The sequence below is a fragment of the Perca fluviatilis genome, chromosome 8 (assembly GCF_010015445.1).
Source record: "Perca fluviatilis chromosome 8, GENO_Pfluv_1.0, whole genome shotgun sequence".
Taxonomy (NCBI): Eukaryota; Metazoa; Chordata; class Actinopteri; order Perciformes; family Percidae; genus Perca; species Perca fluviatilis.
The window spans coordinates 5,815,118-5,834,431 of NC_053119.1; the positions used below are offsets into that span (position 1 = coordinate 5,815,118).

General features: G+C 41.4%; 1 protein-coding gene across 1 annotated transcript in view; it reads left to right on the forward strand.

The window, feature by feature from the left end:
• Positions 1 to 19,314, forward strand: part of ptprz1a (protein tyrosine phosphatase receptor type Z1a) — a 136,336-nt gene that overhangs the window by 64,337 nt on the left and 52,685 nt on the right. The window contains exons 5-10 of the mRNA XM_039808142.1: positions 2,537 to 2,688; positions 4,234 to 4,329; positions 8,223 to 8,289; positions 8,374 to 8,531; positions 12,014 to 12,164; positions 17,660 to 17,844. Coding sequence (XP_039664076.1) covers positions 2,537 to 2,688; positions 4,234 to 4,329; positions 8,223 to 8,289; positions 8,374 to 8,531; positions 12,014 to 12,164; positions 17,660 to 17,844 — 809 coding nt within the window. The remainder of the gene's footprint in view (positions 1 to 2,536; positions 2,689 to 4,233; positions 4,330 to 8,222; positions 8,290 to 8,373; positions 8,532 to 12,013; positions 12,165 to 17,659; positions 17,845 to 19,314) is intronic.

Here is a 19,314-nt window from a genome sequence, read left to right on the forward strand (position 1 = left end):
ATCAGTGGAATCCAAGGCTAGTCTAAATTTTAAACCACTGCAACCATGTAAACATAGTCTATTTCAAATCTTTTCCTCTTGTTTCTCCGTATGTTTCAATAAACATGCAAACTGCCATCCATTCTTTCAAAGCTCCGGGGCTGTCAGGGCTTTACTCAGCCACATAATGAAGATTTCGGTTTTAGGAGAGGAGGTGATGGTTGGAGTGTATGGATCTGTTCATGCCTTTTGATACGGGGCAAACAAACTTTTCAACAGGAATGAATCAGCGACAAGTTGGGTCAATATTTGCCCTTCCTCGTTGGGAAATGAGATTTTAGACAGGGTTAAAAGAAAAAAATAATGGAACATAAGACACACACAGACCGCAAACAACAAAGAGGACATGAATGAGGCCAAACACATTCAAAGTGGTGGAATGAACTCCAACCTAAAAGCAAACAAGAATCCGGAAAGTATCCAGAAATTTTCAGCGGATCGATGTTTCTGCAAAGTCTGAATTTCTTCAGCGTGCTCACATGAAAAATATATTATCTGTGCAAGAGAATAGTCTCGTGCTGGTTCTATTTTGAAGGTGGTGGGCTGAGATGTACATTATAGTTCAGAAGATGAAAGGACTGAGAAATGCTCCACCTTTATTAAACAATCAAAGAAGGTTTCGACCCTCGAGGCGATCTTTTGTCCGGTCAAACAAAGGCCGACCTGAAGAAGATCCCCTTGTTGATGAAATCAGTGTTTGATGGTGTTAGCGGAGCATTGTGTGGTGTGCGAGCTCTCATCTTTTGATCTTCTGTAGGTTTATGATCCATTATTTTGAGTGAGAAGTCCATCTGTGTTCCCTTCAATGCTTTAAAAGACAGATTTGATCTTGGTGGTAAAGTTTGTTCGCACGGGATGATTTAATCCCTCCTGTTCTCGGGTCAAATTTGACCCATTTTTTTAAAAATGTCTAATTCAGAAATTTGGTAGCCTGGGAAAACCCTGACGAACTTCCGGCAAATTTGAGATTTTCTCTGCAAGTCCGTCTGGCCAAGAGCCCATTCGAGCCCATTTCCAATTTTTCCAAATCGAGGCACCAATCACAACTGTTGTGGCGGGCTTTACACGACGACGATAGCGCAGCGATGGCGAGCAGCTTCTTGTTTACATTCAACATGACGGCCGCCGAAGCGCAGCGACCCGTTGATGCCGCTGTCGCTGCTACGTCACCCGGATCATTGGTCTGATTGGTTGAAGGACTATCCAATTGCGCCCAGAGGTATTTGAGCGGCGTCCGTTGGTGGGTCAACCAGGCTAGAAATTTGGGTTTCGTTTAACCAAATTGTCCAAAAAAATAACGTGGATGGTTCCATACAACGCTCTTCACAAGTAAAATAAATGATCAGTTCCATATTTTCATTCAATTTGGGTGTTTTTTTCAATTCGATAGCATTTGAAAATGCTAAAAGAAAGAACTGTGAAAATAGTGACGAAAAACTTGGGAAAATGTGATAAAATAGTCAGGAAAAGTAACAAAATTGTTGAAAAAGATGACCAAAAAGTTTTTTAATTTTACATTTGTCCCAAAAAAAAAAATTGCAGTTTGCTAATCGATCAACTGGTTTGAGTAATTTTTTTTTTTTCTGTGATTCCAGCTTCTTAAATGTGAATATCTTCTAGTTCCATCTCTCCTCTGTGACAGTATACTGAATATCTTTGAGTTGTGGACAAAATGAGACATTTGAGGACATTTGAGGACATTTGAGGACATTTGAGGACATTTGAGGACATTTTTCACAATTTTCTGACATTTTATAGACCAAAAAAGTAATCGATTAATTGAGAAAATAACCGAAAAATTAATCAACAATGAAAATAATCGTTAGTTGTAGCCAGCCCTAAAACAAACGAGGAAGAGCACAAGGAGAGCGCAGACCTCCGCTAAGGCCATGACCTATTTTTGCAATGTTAATGAAAGTGAAAACCAAATTATTTGCGTTTCCACCTAGTAATACAACACATTCTCACTCCCTCCCAACTCTTCAACATACTGACGCTTGCTCAGGACCCCTTGGCGTCACGTTCAACGTGCAGGGTCAAACCACTTAGAGTTAGGTTAAAAAAGGTGACCCACAGGGCAAGAACTCAACACAAACACCTGGTCTCCTGGGTGAAAGTCCTGTGTTGTTTGACTCATCCATCACCCAAACCTTTTGCAGATTTTTGGTCTTTCATACTACGTCATCTTACAGATACAGACGCTGAAGGGTGCGTCAGTATCTGACGTTGAGAGCCACTGACCAATCGTCACTATGCTGACGAGTTGGGAGTTACATTGAATGGCTTGTGTGATACAGATCCACTCCTAACTTTACCGTCTTTTTCCTTGGCCCTGGCTCAACCCTTCCACCAAGTTTCCTGGAAATTTGGCCAGTAGTTTTTCCGTAATCCTGCTGACAGTCAAACAAACCCACCACATAACCTCCTTTGGAGAGGTAATAAAATACAGCACTTTCAGCGTCCCACGTTTATTTGCTCTTGTGATTTCTGTTTTCAGTGGCAGTCAACGTGGATGGAGAGTTCTACGTCAGCGGAGGAGGTCTCAGGTCAAAGTTTAAAGTCGGACGTATCACCTTCCACTGGGGGCGCTGCAACGCCTCCTCAGACGGCTCCGAACACAGTCTGGATGGAGTCAAATACCCTCTGGAGGTAGACCACTTTTGTGACAAATAATAAGCTCAGGAATATTCCTGCATGTTAAATGTTATGTACAGCCTGAGTCCATTCAGTCTCTCGTTCAGATCTGAGGTTTATACAGACGTGAATGAAACATGTTTCCTTAGTTAAACTAGATTTATTGGCTTCCTACAATAGCAGCTGCTTTAGAAAAAGTTAGCAGAGGCCCATGCATTTTTTTCTTAGTATTATTAACTGGTAATAGGTATATGCAGAGGTGTAAAGAGTACAAAAATATTCTACTTAAGTAAAAGTACATCAAAGTATAGTGCTTTGACTTAAGTATGAGTAAAATTACCAGTATAAATTGGTTGTTAATTGGTAAAAATAAAGAAGGTCATTTAAAATGTATGTTCAGAGTAAAAGTTACTTAGTTACTTTTTGACAGTGGAGGGGGGAGGGGAGGCAACAAAAACATCAGAAAAAGCATTTTTCCCTTTTCTTTGCATGTTGCATAGAAAGGGACAAAAGAAAAGGATAAGATTTAAAATGTAGCAAAGTACAATACAATGTACAATGTAGCAAAGTACAATACTTTAAACAAAACCTACTTAAAGGTGCAGTAGGTAAGACTTATAAAACTAAGTTTCTGTCATATTTGCTGAAACTGACCCTATGTTCCAGTAGAACTACATGAAGCAGGTCATTTAAACAAAAATCAGGCTCCTCTGGCACCACCTACAGCCTGTAGTGAGATTTGCAAAAATCAAAAAAAAATCCTCCCTGTTCAGATGCACCAATCAGGGCCAGAGGGGGTGTCTAACTGCGTGTCAATCACTGCTTATGCACACGCATTCATTCTCCCTTGTGGGGGGAGGGGCTTAGGAGACAGTTTTGGGCTTTAGCAGAAAGGGGGGGAGGTACTGAGAAGTTGCCGGTTCAAATTTTTTGGCTAAGTCCTGGATCTTCACAATCCTACCTACAGCACCTTTAAGTAAAAGTAAAATTACAGATTTTTCAAAACTACTTTAAAAAGTAAACATACACAAAAAAAACCCTACTCAATTACAGTAACGCAAGTAATTGTAATTAGTTACTTCCACCTCTGGGTATATGTTCCTTTCAACTAAAGCAATGATTATGACAATGTCTAAGTTGAAAGATGTTATTATCACACCAAACACTGGTTAGCGGTCTTTTCTTTGCTTTATTACATCAGATTTTCTAAAAAGATCTGGTGCTCTTCCTCTGAAGCCTCACTGGACTTAACATAATTCCATTATAAATTACATGTCATTTAGCTGGCGCTTTTATCCAAAGCGACTTACAATTGCATATATGTCAGAGGCTCAGGGTTGATGTGTCACAGTGGGAATCGAATCCAGATCTCCCACACCAAAGGCATGTGTCATATCCACTGTTGTTATTACACACTACACACAGTCCAGCTACCAATCCACACTCCGTACTTCGGGCTGTACGGGGACTTGAACCAACGACGCTCCGGATTCCAACCCAACTCCCTACGGACTGAGCTGCTGCCACACCCAACCGCCATTTCTCTGTTTTCTCCCACAGATGCAGATCTACTGTTATGAGGCGCATCGCTTTGACTCTTTGGACGAAACCATCAAGGCCGGAGGCAGAATCACAGCACTCGCCGTGCTGTTTGAGGTGTGAATAAGATGTCAGGCTTTATCTCAGCAACGTACGTCTATGGACATTTATCACAGCAGACATTTTGACTTGTCATGGCAGAAAAAGCACAGCTGAAATTGATAACCTTAAAGATGGTGTCCCAGTAAGCTATTTGAGTGAGTCAGCATGCACAATACCAGGACCTCTCCTAAGTGGAATGCAGCCATCAGTAATGGTTTAATACCAGGACCTCTCCTAAGTGGAATGCAGCCATCAGTAATGGTTTAATACCAGGACCTCTCCTAAGTGGAATGCAGCCATCAGTAATGGTTTAATACCAGGGCCTCTCCTAAGTGGAATGCAGCCATCATTAATGGTTTAATACCAGGACCTCTCCTAAGTGGAATGCAGCCATCATTAATGGTTTAATACCAGGGTCTCTCCTAAGTGGAATGCAGCCATCAGTAATGGTTTAATACCAGGACCTCTCCTAAGTGGAATGCAGCCATCAGTAATGGTTTAATACCAGGGTCTCTCCTAAGTGGAATGCAGCCATCAGTAATGGTTTAATACCAGGACCTCTCCTAAGTGGAATGCAGCCATCAGTAATGGTTTAATACCAGGGTCTCTCCTAAGTGGAATGCAGCCATCAGTAATGGTTTAATACCAGGACCTCTCCTAAGTGGAATGCAGCCATCAGTAATGGTTTTGAACACACCTGAGCTTTTCCTACTATGACATGTCAACATGTCTGCCGTGAAAAAGGTCTATGGACACAGACTAGCTTTACTTTAACTCAGGGTTTAATATACATACATACATACGTACATACAATACAAGACCTGTGAAAAGCCTAAAGTTTGTTCAATTTCGACAGTAAAATTTTATCAGTTGTTGTTTTTTAATACATTTTTGATTTTGTCCTGAAAAGTCAGAATTAACCCTGCTGGTGTGTTGTGGGCTTACAGTGGTTAGCTCCAGGCTAATGGTTTGAAACTTTAACCATTATTTGAAGAGCACTATTCTTGTACACAACACAGGCGTTTGGGTTGGTGCTTATTATTTCACAAAAATCTGAAATCCAAAAGAAAAGTTGGCCGCTTTGAAAACACAGATGCTTCTATGGGTGACTTTGTGTTGGAGAAAGATGGATAAAGTCAGACTGAGGGAATGAATCAAAGTCTCTCCGTGGTATCCAGCAGTATGCTGCAGTAATACCTCAGTGAGTGATCGATTCATATCTTGGCTGAGGATCATTGCCGAGCTCTCGTCTGTGTTTTCGTGTTCGCTGCCAGGGTTCGTAGCGAGCATCACATGCATACCTTCCCTTTTGTTTTTGCTTTGTGCAGTCGCGTTGCCTCCGGCCGGGTTGGCGTGTTCGAACTGACAGAGGCCGTGTTGGAACGAAACTCAGAAAAAAAAACTTCTGATGTGAAGCTGCAGGCTCTGTGTGCATGTTTTTGGGTGGAGAGCAGGGTGGGGAAACTACAAAACAGCACAAAAGAGCTAATACATCTTGTGTTTGCGCCCTGCCAACCGGGCAAGCAGCTTTCAAAGTTTTGAACTCTCCGAAATGTATGTTGAGGGGAGTCTGGTGGCTTAGTTTGGGAAGGTGAAAGTCCTGGGTGTGAAAATGGCCTCATCGTATTGTCTTCTGTACTTTCTCTCTCCTTTGGCAAATAAATATTGCAAACTATCTGAAAAGTTGTAGCCTACCAAATCCTCCCACATTGGTTTAGCTGAACACCCATACAGAAACCACAGTCCTTAAACTTTACCTCTCAATAATATTTACGTGTGTAGACTGACGATGGAGTGTTGATGGGTTCCTGCGCTGATCTCCTGTCAGACTGGTTTAGGTGATCAACGCCCACTTTGGTGTTTTTGGATCTGACATCAAAGCCTGTTGCTGTTCCCATAAGAGCTTCACTTCCAGCCTGTCATAGAGCCTGAATAAATACTTACAACTGCAGCGTCATCTTACTCAGTGCTTGCCGTAACCAGGGGAACTTGTGTGGTTGCGGTTGCCAGGAAGTAGGTAGAAAGATGATCAACTCATCAGAGTCAATATCCACATATCGAGTCAGCGGCAACACTTAAAGATGCGATTGGGCCTAAAAAGAAATTTAGTTAGCAATACATTGGTGGAAAGTAACTGAGGCCATGATCACACTTGGCGTCTTTCTTGACAAGAAAAAATTGATTTTTGAATTTTTATTCCAAAAAGCAGCCAACAGCATCTTTTTGTTGCTATACCAACAGCTACTACAGTATCCTAGAGCGCAATGTGGAGCGGTGCTAACATTATATAGTATAGTAAGTTAGAGTTGTGGACAAATGGTTGAAGTAGCTAAATGTATCAGATAAATGGTTGAAATTTCCAGCTTCAGGCTCCCCAAGACCTAACTGACCCAAACACTGACAGTTTGATTATATGAAGACATTGTTTTACTGGATTGATGGCATGAAATAATATCCAGTTAGTTTTACAGTCTATTAAAAGATTTGTAACCTGCCGATGTTAAATCTGGTCTGTGTTGAACTCTGCAGAACAGTTACATTCATCAATAAAACATTACTAAATTAGGGATGCACTGAATCCATGTTGTGATGTTGTGTATAGTTTAGGGTCCTCGCCACCACCAGACCAATCAGCATTAAACAGATTGAACATGTAGCTGGACTTGAATGGCCTTCTTTTGACTGAAAGTACTGCCAAACCACACTTTTTCTGCCCACGAGTTCCATTTTCACTTTCTCACAGCCGACTGCATTGAACGCTCCACCTACGTAAACACCTTCTGTTAATCAACGGTGGCGTCATTACGTCGACCAGTGTGTAGCGCACGTAGTGCAAGCGTAGTTCGGTTCAGTGAAAAAATATTCTAAGCTTCGGCAGAAACCGAACCTCGTCAAAATGCCCAATATTTGGCTGAAGCCTGGATTCGGTGCATCCCTATACTAAATATGAGAAAATTATACGTTGAACGATTATTTTCATTGTCAATCAATCTGTTGATTCTTTTTTCGATGTATGGATTAGTTGTTGGGTCTATAAAATGTCAGAAAATGGTTAAAAAAAATAAAATAATGTCAATCAGTGTTTCCCCAAAGCCCAAGATGAAGTCATCAAATGTCTTGTTTTGTCCACAACTCGAAGATATTCAGTTTACTGTCACAGAGGAGAGAAGAAAGTAGAACATATTCACATTTAACAAGCTGGAATCAGAGAATTTTAAAAAATTACTCAAGATTTAACTAAACGATTTGTTTATCCTTTGTGTTGTCTTTCTGTCGACAATGCAAAAAAAAAATTCTGGGACAAATGTCAAATTAAACCTTTTTGGTCATCTTTTTCAACACTTTTGTTACTTTTCCTGACTATTTTATCACTTTTTTTCTAGGTTTTTGTCACATTTTCCACGTTTTTCGAGAATAGGTTTAGACTACACTCTATAATTTACAAAGACCCAACTATTCCAATTCCCCCAAGAGCAAGCATTTAGTGCAACAACTAATCGACTCATCTTTCAAGGTCCAAGGTTCTATTTATTTACAAAAGTTAAAAGACAAGAACATTCATAAGACATAATGCAGATATGTGAAATGGGACACCCTGGTAAGCTATTTAAAGCTTGTGTAAAGGGGCCTTGACACTAGCAAATAATACACATTATAAATACAATCCTATTGTTTGGTTAAAAACATGTATTATACCATACATTATACCAACCATAACTACCCTAACCCTACCTAAGTGGTCCCAAAACATTTAGTCCATCAGTCTAAGTATTGGTCAAATATAAGATGAAATAAGCAAACAATAAAGCAGGTAAGTATAGCAGTAGAACAAATAAAAAAATGAATAAATTCAGAATCACTATTTAAAACTCCCAGCAGCTTTAATTCCGTTGGTTTTCTCTTCACAGACGAGCAATGAAGACAATGTGAACTACGCTGCCATCATAGAAGGGATCAGCAGCGTGAGCAGATACGGTACGTCGGTTTCTTCTTTCTGTCTCCTCTCTTTGCATCTCCTTCTGTAACGCTTGCATTAAAGCCGTCTCCTCGGCCGTCCAGGAAAGAGCGCAGAGGCTTTACCGTTTGCCCCGCAAGGTCTCCTGCCCAACTCCACGGAGAAATACTTCATCTACAACGGCTCTCTGACCACGCCGCCCTGCAGCGAGACCGTCGAGTGGATCGTCTTCAGGAACACGGTGGCCATCTCTGACGAACAGGTGAGGGATTCAGTTCAATTCCATTTCAAATCAATTTTATTTATAGTATCAAATCATAACAAGAGTTATCTCGAGACAGATAGAGTAGGTCTAGACCACACTCTGTAATTTACAAAGCCCCAACAATTCTAATAATTCCCCCCAAGAGCAAGCAGTGTGACAGTGGCGAGGAAAAACTCCCTTCAGGGAGAAACCTGGGACAGACCCAGGCTCTTGGTAGGCGGTGTCTGACGGTGCCAGTTGGGGATGTGATGAACAGTGGCAATAATAGTCACATTAAAGATAATGAAACCGTGACTTCAAATGGTAGTCGTAGTAGTTCATGTCATATCAGGGCGTTGCAGGGCGTTACAGGATGGAAACACCTGTCCTGCATCGCCGTTTGGCTCTACATTATCCCTTACATATAAAAGTGTAATGAGATTTAAGACATTAGTGGAGGCGCTCTGTATTTCCAACCTCAAATGTAGGGTTGGACATCGTCTTGTATTTTAACAATTCTGATTCCAATTCCAGTTCTTCCTTTTCGATTCTGGTTTCTCATCAATTCTTGATTCCGATTCTTTAAGGCAGGGGTGTCAAACTCATCTTAGTTCATGGGCCACGTGCTTGATGTTGGCAAACGCAAGTTGCTTCTACTACGACACTGTCTAAGCATGGGGGTAAGCCAGCCTCCACAAAGCTTACTTCCTATGGAGCCATTTAGTTGCTAACAAGCCATCACCTGCCATTAGCATCCCATTGACTGCCATTCATTTTGGCGCCACTTTGACAGCGAATAACTTTACATCTGAAGCGTTTAAAGACTCTATTTGTCCGTTGTTTATTTCTAAAGAAACACGACAATGTATAAAAGGCTCCATTACCTTGTACCTCACGTTATGGCTCCGTAGCAGACGCTTTTGTAAAAATAGGCTAACGATTGTGTCATAACCACGCAAATTACTGTCGCATAGTAGAGGAATTACAGTACGGTTCAGGAGAAGCTCGCAGGCAGTTTCGACTCCCATTAGCTGTTTAAGTTTAATTACTAATGTTAACTAGCATTTTAGTTAGCAATAATTAGCCTGTGCTTACGTTATCTCCTTACATATACCTACACTCTCTCTCTGTAAGATTGGGAATGATTGAGAGTTCTCTTGGCACAGCTACCAGAAGACTTACAACTTTCAGACAGGTTGCTCACGTCACATCTACGTCTTCAAGCTCAGTTGGAGGCTGCTCAGTAACGCTCAGCCAGCACCGGGAAAGTGCTTCTAATATCCTTCACTGGTCTCCGTCCAGAGCAACAGGATCTGTTGGTCCATTTATTTTACTGTCTATGGTGCAAGCACAGTGCCTTATTATAATAACAACTTTACATACACGTTGCTGCTAATTGGATAACATCTCTGACACAACCACCAAATAAGGGAAAACATAACTTAAAGCTTGTTGCACACCGTTTCACACCGTTCTGAGGAAACCTAGATTGAACTTGCCCCATGTCAACTAAAACCTCCTGGCACCATGGAAATTGATAAACTACTTTTTAAATGAACGGCAAGCGTTCATAGCAACTGTATGAGTACACACACAATGTCAAACAAGTTTATTTTCATAGAAATGAGCTGAAACAACTGGCTGCCTGAAAGGAAGGAAATCCGTCAAAAACGAACGAGAGAAACTGAGAAATGTAAAAAGCAGTAATGTGAAGAGGGAGCACTTTGTTTTTAACTGTTTTACAAACCACGTTGGACCGTCTGTGAGGTCCTTTTTAAGAGCCGGACATCAGCTTTGAGGGTTTTCTTGAAGATGAAAAGGCTAGACACACAATTACAGACACGTCCGTAAACAACCTTTTAGAAAAACGTGTTCAAGGAGCTGAAAGGAGGAATTATCATACCAGAGCACAAGTGATGGGCGAGGCAACGTGTGTGTGTGTGTGTGTGTGTGTGTGTGTGTGTGTGTGTGTGTGTGTGTGTGTGTGTGTGTGTGTGTGTGTGTGTGTGTGTGTGTGTGTGTGTGTGTGTGTGTGTGTGTGTGTGTGTGTGTGTACGTGTGTGTACTGCCCCAGGCCAAGTGTGATTGACAGCCATACAGAGGCGGTCATTACAGCACACAAATATTGGCTTACAAAAGATCTTTACGGTATTTAAGCTGAAACACACACACACACACACACACACACACACACACACACACACACACACACACAAAGGTTTTCTACAGAAGGGCTGGGGTGTGACGCCTGCTGAGGCCCAGACATCATTTTCCACCAGACTCATTCACTCTTGACACACAGCTGTCATAAGGCAGGAGCACACACACACACACACACACACACACACACACCCCTGTCAAAACCCCTGCTGCAGATCTTCCAGGATGTTTCTCCAAACCTCTGTGACGTGCCACAGCTGGTTTACATTCCAGCTCCGGTCCGCCTGCCAGACTTTAATGCTTTAGAGTCAAGACTTTTACAACCGCAAATGGCCTTAATGGGCTCTGAGCTCGGCTTTGCTGCAGGGTTGACTCTGTGTGAGTCAGAGGCTGAGTGTTGTGTATCTGAACAGCAGTGACTCACCTGAGCAGGTACAGAGGCGACAGGCAGGTTAAAGGACCAATCCAGCATGAGTCGCGCCTCCTTTCCACCCATTCACTTCCAAACTTCTGAGAGAACTGCAGCTGTGTGATTAACACGCTATTTTAGTGCTCTAGACCATTAGAGGATTAACATATTATTACGTGTTGAAATAGCATCCACACATGAACGGGTTTGTATGATATTGTAGGGCCTACGAAATTAGGGCAACAGCTGTCTTGTCGCGTGACAGTTTTTTACAATAAAATTTAGTCGAGAAAAGGTGACAGTGAGCCGGGTACAGGGCACCACGATGTGCCGGTCGTTTCAGCGGCTGTTGCAAAAGGCTGTCCTGCAGCAACAACAGTTAAGTTTAGGCACTAAAACCATTAGTTAAGATAAGAAAAAAGATTTGGGTTTGGGTTAAATCACCGGCCCCCTTTAAAGTGATGGTTCGGAGTAATTTCACCCTAGGGTCCTTTGCACCATGACCTCGAGCCAAACACCCCCCCAGAAGCTTTTTTCACCTGGGTCGAACATTGGGAGAGTTAGCGAGTAGCGTTATCAGCTGAATAGCTTAGCGCAGGGGCTAATGGTTCCAGGTTTGTATTTTGTAAATGACCCCACTAATAATGCCCGAAATGATACCAAACGTCTACACTAGTATATATAGGTTATGCACTCATAAAACGATGGATTGGAAAGTTTGTAATTTATGTAATTCTCATTTTCCAGTCCGGCCCTTAGTGAAATTGAGTTTGACACCCCTGGTTTGTACCATGCAATTTCCCCACCGGAAAGGGGAAGTGGACTTCGCCTCTCTACTCAGAGTGACTGCACCAGCATCACGATGCTGCGGTTAGCTGCAGTTAGCAGCAGGAGCCGACGGTGCTGACACGGTTTTGTTTTGGCTTCGCAGCTGGAGATGTTCTGCGAGGTGATGACGATGCAGCAGGCCGGATACGTGATGCTGATGGACTACCTGCAGAACAACTACAGGGAGCAGCAGCAGCAGTTCATGGGTCAGGTGTTCTCCTCCTACACCGGCACCGAGGAGGTCCTCACACCAGGTACGCATCCAAAGTCTAACTCTCTTCCTGTTTGCCCTGTCATCACCGTCTGCAGGAGAATATGAGTGTTTTTTTACCAGTATCTAGCCTGACAAGCCAGACCCGCATCACGATGTTGGGTCTGGGAACTCACCATTGGCAGGGCTCATTCCGAGGGGCGGGATAAACGGTTGTCTTTCAAATTCCAAAAGACCGCTGTTCGCCAGCAGCAGCAGCCATCTTCTTCGTTTTCAAGTAGCAGGGAATTCACGCGGAACTGTCGCAACTCTGCCTTCATTATGTTAAGCCCCGCCTACCGACTCTATACACGATGTGATTGGCCCGACTAGAGTTTGGTTTTTCCAGCTCGCAAGCCAACGGAGAGTTACTAGACGGACCCTGGCTGCGTCTAGATTTCTAGGCTAGCCAGTCCCATGAGCATGGGCCTAAATTTCATCCAGCAGATGGGAGGGTGGGGGGGGGGGACAGAAAACATAAAATTTCTTAAGAGCAATTATTGAAGGGGACACAAATTATACAGACAGATTTTTTTCTTGTAACAGGATATGTGTAGTTGTAGAACTCCAGTAAGTAGGCTGGCAAAGCTATTTCATTAACTTAAAAACATCAGATGAAGGGATTCTTTTCTCTAATACAGATGATGCTGAACTGAGCCTCCTAGCAAGCAAGCTAACTAACTAGCCAGCCAGCCAGCCAGCCAGCCAGCCAGCCAGCCAGCCAGCCAGCCAGCCGGCCACTAAACTAACTTAATGTCATTCACACACTTTTGTCACAGTGTAGAAAAGCACAGTACTCTCGCCAGATGAGTGACAACTTTGTTAGGCTCATTTTCTGTTACTAGAGAAAGCACGTTGGGTGGAATTAGCATGCTAACTACTCATCAAGCTACCAAACAAGCTAAGTAACTTTATGACTGCTAACATAGTGTACACGTGAAAAAATACAATTGTGTTGTCATGACTAATTTATAAATGACTCAGCATCATTTGTATTAGAGGAAACAATAACTTAATCCGATGTTTAAAGCGAATAAAACAGCCTTGCCGGCCTACCTACTGACGCGAATCGTTCTCTCCCACGAGTCCCACGGACTTTTGTGTACCGTTAACGTAAAGGGAGAAAACCAAGCAGTAGCCTGGACCAAGCCACTGTCAGACAAGGGAGGGGGGGATTCAAAAAGTTTCTAAACTTAAAAAGCATTTTGTTGCCCCGTATGAATTTATATTGTTTTACTACTTACACAATTGTTTTAAAGGCGCTCTAAGCGATGTCACGTGTTTTTTAGGATACAACATTTTTTTGTCACATACAGCAAACATCTCCTCACTACCTGCTAGCTGCCTGTCTCCTGAACACACTGTAAAAAACATCTCCTCACTATCTGCTAGCTGCCTGTCTCCTGAACACACTGTAAAAAACATCTCCTCACTATCTGCTAGCTGCCTGTCTCCTGAACACACTGTAAAAAACATCTCCTCACTACCTGCTAGCTGCCTGTCTCCTGAACACACTGTAAAAAACATCTCCTCACTACCTGCTAGCTGTCTGTCTCCTGAACACACTGTAAAAAACATCTCCTCTCTATCTGCTAGCTGTCTGTCCCCTGAACACACTGTAAAAAACATCTCCTCACTATCTGCTAGCTGCCTGTCTCCTGAACACACTGTAAAAAACATCTCCTCACTACCTGCTAGCTGCCTGTCTCCTGAACACACTGTAAAAAACATCTCCTCACTACCTGCTAGCTGTCTGTCCCCTGAACACACTGTAAAAAACATCTCCTCTCTATCTGCTAGCTGTCTGTCCCCTGAACACACTGTAAAAAACATCTCCTCACTATCTGCTAGCTGTCTGTCCCCTGAACACACTGTAAAAAACATCTCCTCTCTATCTGCTAGCTGCCTGTCCCCTGAACACACTGTAAAAAACATCTCCTCACTATCTGCTAGCTGCCTGTCCCCTGAACACACTGTAAAAAAAAAACGTGGACAGCCCAGGCTCCACAAACGGCATAAAAAAAAAAATTGTGCCAACCTGCACCACCAAACATAACAAACCGTCTTCCAGCGTTCCAGTTAATAACCGACAAGAAGGATTTGAGGGTGGGGGTTGGGAGGTTAGTGCACGGAAGGGAGGGGGGAGGGGCGAGCTAGCCTCATTTTGTTTGAAAATACTTCAAATGTCAACAAGAAGCTCCGTCACCCAACATCGCTTAGAGCACCTTTAAGTATATCAAACTCACAATACACAGCGTGGTTTTAATGATATTTTTAAGGGGGACAGCCTGATTTCCACCTACGCCATTGAGTGTTGACTTTAGGCCGATACACATGAATGTCTCACCTGGCTGCTTCCAGAACTTAGTGTGACGCCGAGTATGAAGAATCGCAGGTTAATAATAATAATAATTTATACTGTTTATTGAAATTAAATTACACTCTGTTTTTGAAATCACTACACACAGGCCTGAAATACACACACACACATGCTCAGGACCTATTCATGCACAAATGGAGAGATGTCAGAGTGAGTGGGCTGCCAGTTGGGGGGGTACAATGCCTTGCTCAAGAGCACCTGGCAGTGCCCAGGAGGTGAACTGGCATCCAGCTTTGGTCCATACTGGGACTTGAACCAGTGACCCTCCAGTTCCCAACCCAACTTCCTACAGACTGAGCTACTGCCACCCCTATTATTAATGCTCATTACATAAGGTCTCTGATGGATCAGAGACGAGTGGATCACAAAAAAAGAAGAATTGAACTCCAGTGGCCCAAATAAAATCTCAATGACAGCGGGAGGAGGTCAACTTGGTTAACCATCGACTTTCCCGCTGCAGCACGCTGGTTGTTTTCAATCATTAGTAATGAGGTGGTATTGATCTCTGGGGATTTTGGAAGGGCTTGTGCTGACATTAGAGATCAGGAGATCGTTTGGTGTTTACAATGTATTAGTTTAATTTAACAGGGACAATGGACAGTCCTTGACTGTCCCAGAATTAGGCCTCTTTCACACTGGCTGCGTGGCATGTCCGTTTTTATTTCAGCTCCCATGTTAACAGGTATTTTGCCTTTTAACAAATATTGCGCTCCCCTTCGATATGGATATTGCACCAGTTCATATTGCAATTTCGATAAAATTAATTGTGCAGCCCTAATAGTATGACTAAAGTATGAATACCTTTCATGATTTGGACCTTCACTTGATCTTATGGTGATCTTTTAGTTGTGGTTACTCATCAGGACTGTCCAACTGCTCTAGATCAAATCTCAGTCTCATCAGTGTCAGAGATGTGTACTTTGTTAAATTACCACAGTGAACGGGTCATAAAGGCAGTGGTGGAATGTAACTAAGTACATTTACTCCAGTACTGTACTTAAGTACAAATTTCTGGTACTTGTACTGTTCTTTTCATGCCACTTTCTACTTCTTCTCCGCTATATTTCAGAGAGAAATATTGTCCTTTTTACTCCACTACGTTAATCTACAAATTAAGATTTTTGCACACAAAACGCATGTAGTTTATAAAATACAATCTTGTATTATACATTAAACTACCAAACAATATAACGGCCTACAAGTCCAGCTGAAACGATTGGACCATTAACTGTTTGGATCGTTTCCAGTTTCTAAAATGGGAGGGATTTTTCAGCACTTTGAATACTTTAAGTACATTTTCCTAATGCAACTTAAAGACTTTTACTTAAGTAACATTTTCAATGCAGGATGTTTACTTGTAACAGAGTATTTTTTCTATAGTGTGTTATTATTAGTACTTGATCTGAATACTTTTTTTCCACCACTGCCTATGAGGTTTACTGCCTCCTGGCTCACTCCGCCCTCTGCTGGTTGAAGGTGGCGAGCCACTCGCAGTCTTTCTTTGTACACTTATCCTCACAGAGGATAAAGGTCAGAGGTTAGAGAGAGCAGGTTCAGGCTCAGCTCGGAGCCATTAGAGGAGGAAACGTGTTATTGTTTGGATAGATGGAGGCTCCTCCTGTCTGTTGTCATCCAGCCTCAGCCGCCTTTTTAATCTGAGTTAATCCAGACCTCCAAGTGTCTGTCATCTGCTCCTCTAATCGACTGCTGACCCAGAATATTAGTGTCAGGGGTGCAGGAGGGCGTGCTGCTATATATATATATATATATATATATATATATATATATATATATATATTACTGTATATATATACTGTGTATATATATATATATATATATACTGTGTATATATATATATGATATATATATATATATATATATATACTGTATATATATATATATATACTGTATATATATATATATATACTGTATATATATACTGTATATATATATATATACTGTATATATATATATATGCTATATATATACTGTATATATTATATATATATACTGTATATATATATATACTGTATATATATATACGTACTATATATATATACTGTATATTTTATAGCGATTCATAAGGAATCAATGTGAAAGAAGCATTTGACAAGTTAATGACAGACACAGCCTCATTTGAAGATCTTATTGCAAGACTGAATGATGGTAGTGGTAAATTTAACCAGGTCTGGTCTCATTTCCTGCATTTTATTCAATATGAACTGACTAGGTCCCCATAATTAATATTATTATCAAGCCTAATTCAATCTCAGCCATTCAGCCCCCATCTTTTTTTTTGCTTTTGTTTTTTCCTGTTTTACTTATTATTAATGTGTATGTGTTTTAATTGTGAATGTTTATACAGATTGCTGTATAGTGTGTTTATTGATGTTACATGTGGTGTGTTTCTCACATGGAAAAACAATAACAACTTTGATTATTAAAAAGAAAAGAAGAAGCGTTTGACAGTCACCAATCATCAGTCTGCTTCCAGTCACTGCACACTCCTCGGAAATGTTATACTACGTGTTCTTGGAAATCCCTTTTATATGAGAGTTCCCCATGAGGTCATAGTGTGTGAATATATGTTTGATTAAGAAAAAAACTAACAAATTGGAACCAGAATTATTTATTCAACCTTTATGTATACTCGAGAGATCATTGAGGAGCGACCCTCATTTACGACGACATCGAGTCAAATTACAAAGACAAAAGACACAAAGACGCAACACCATCATAATAAAAATAGAAAGACAATCAAACTTTCTGAATTGGAAACATTATTTGATACAAAATTTAGGATAATAAGGACGCAAAAAGAAAGTACAATTATGTGAAGCAATTACAAGTACTGTAGATGCTTGCAGGTTCAAAACCAGATTTCTAAATTGTCCAAAAGGCACAAGTGAGTTGATCTCAAGGAAATGTTGTAATTCGTTCCAGGAGTCCATATCCCGATCCATATCCTCCGGCTAAGAGAGGTTTCGTCTGTAGCACACTTTGCTTTAGGTTAAACTTCTGTAACTGTCAGCAGGTGCTCATGGCGTATGCGAAATTTAGAAGGATATATCCCAACCCCCTTTTTTTTGAATTTGTTCTGGTCTGTGTGCTCCTGTCAGTGTGCAGTTCGGAGCCGGAGAACATCCAGGCGGTGCCCTACAACCTGAGCAGCCTGCTGGTGACGTGGGAGCGGCCGCGGGCCGTGTACGACGCCAGCATCGAGAAATACTCTGTCACCTACCGAGTGGCCAACACCGAAGACAATGTCCCGTCTATATACCTGACCGACGGAGACCAGGATGTGGTGAGAGGGAGAGTCCACTCGCTCATAATATCAATTACTGTTTCCTTAAAGTAGCCAGTGGTGCATTTTCCAGCCAAAGCCATCAGTCTACCACCTCTAATAGGCCTCAACTGTCACTATGTTGCTCACTGAAAATCTAAATGATGTCATGAGACAGTACTTTAAACTATTAAGGGGGGACACTAAAGGCAAATCATTTTTTTTAATTTTTTTTATTTTGAGGTTCATAACCTTTTTTCATATAAGTCCTTCAAACAATATGGGTCGTTTGTTCCAAACCTTAAATACAGTACGACCCACAGGAGCATTTTCCATCCTCCTATCTAAACCAGAAAGCATCAGTCGCGGGTTGTTTTTTTAAATTATTTTTTGGGCTTTTATGGCCTTTAATTGACAGGACAGCTTAAAGACAGGAAAGGAGAGAGAGAAAAAAAAGGGACGATACGCAGCAAAAGGCCGCTGACTTAAAAAATAATAATCAAAGAGTAGAGAAAGACTGAAGTTATGGAAGCCGATTCACAACAAAATAAAAGACAAAGATGAAACGTTTGTAATGACAAACATTAAAGTGATGGTTCGGAGTAATTTCACCCTAGGGTCCTTTGCACCATGACCTCGAGCCAAACAACCCCCCCAGAAGCTTTTTTCACCTGGGTCGAACATTGGACGAGTTAGCATTATCAGCTGAATAGCTTAGTGCAGGGGCTAATGGATCCGAGAGTGTCTCTTGTAATAATGCCCGAAATTATACCAAACTTCTACACTAGTACAAACAGGTTATGCACTCATAAAATGATGGATTGTAAAGTTTGTAAGTACACCAGAAGTTTATGTAAATAACACTTGTCTGTTGGCTTTTGCTCTCTGCTGCTGCTACCGGTAGTAAGGCGAGTGCTTAGGGACCGTCTACAAATTACAACACCGAAAAGAGATACAACAAAAATATGAATGATTAAATAAGGTAATGTCTCCAAACTTACCTCAATTATAAGTTTTCTCCTGCTAGTTATACTACAGCACTTACTTTAAAAAATAAGTAAGAATTAATAAATATTTTTGTTGTATCTCTTTTTGGTGTTGTAATTTGTAGACGTCATTGTTATTTACATAAACTTCTGGTGTACTTACAAACTTTACAATCCATCATTTTATGAGTGCATAACCTATTTGTACTAGCGTAGAAGTTTGGTATCATTTCGGGCATTATTAGTGGGGTAATGCACAAGAGACACTCTCGGATCCATTAGCGCCTGCACTAAGCTATTCAGCTGATAACGCTAACTCGTCCAATATTCGACCCAGGTGAAAAAAGTTTGGCTCGAGGTCATGGTGCAAAGGACCCTAGGGTGACATTACTCCGAACCATCACTTTAAGTCAAAAGTGTGATTGACTAAGAGTTTTAATATCTCAAAATTATAGAATTTAAAGAAAGTATAATAAGTATTTCAGAACTTAGTCAAAAGTTGATG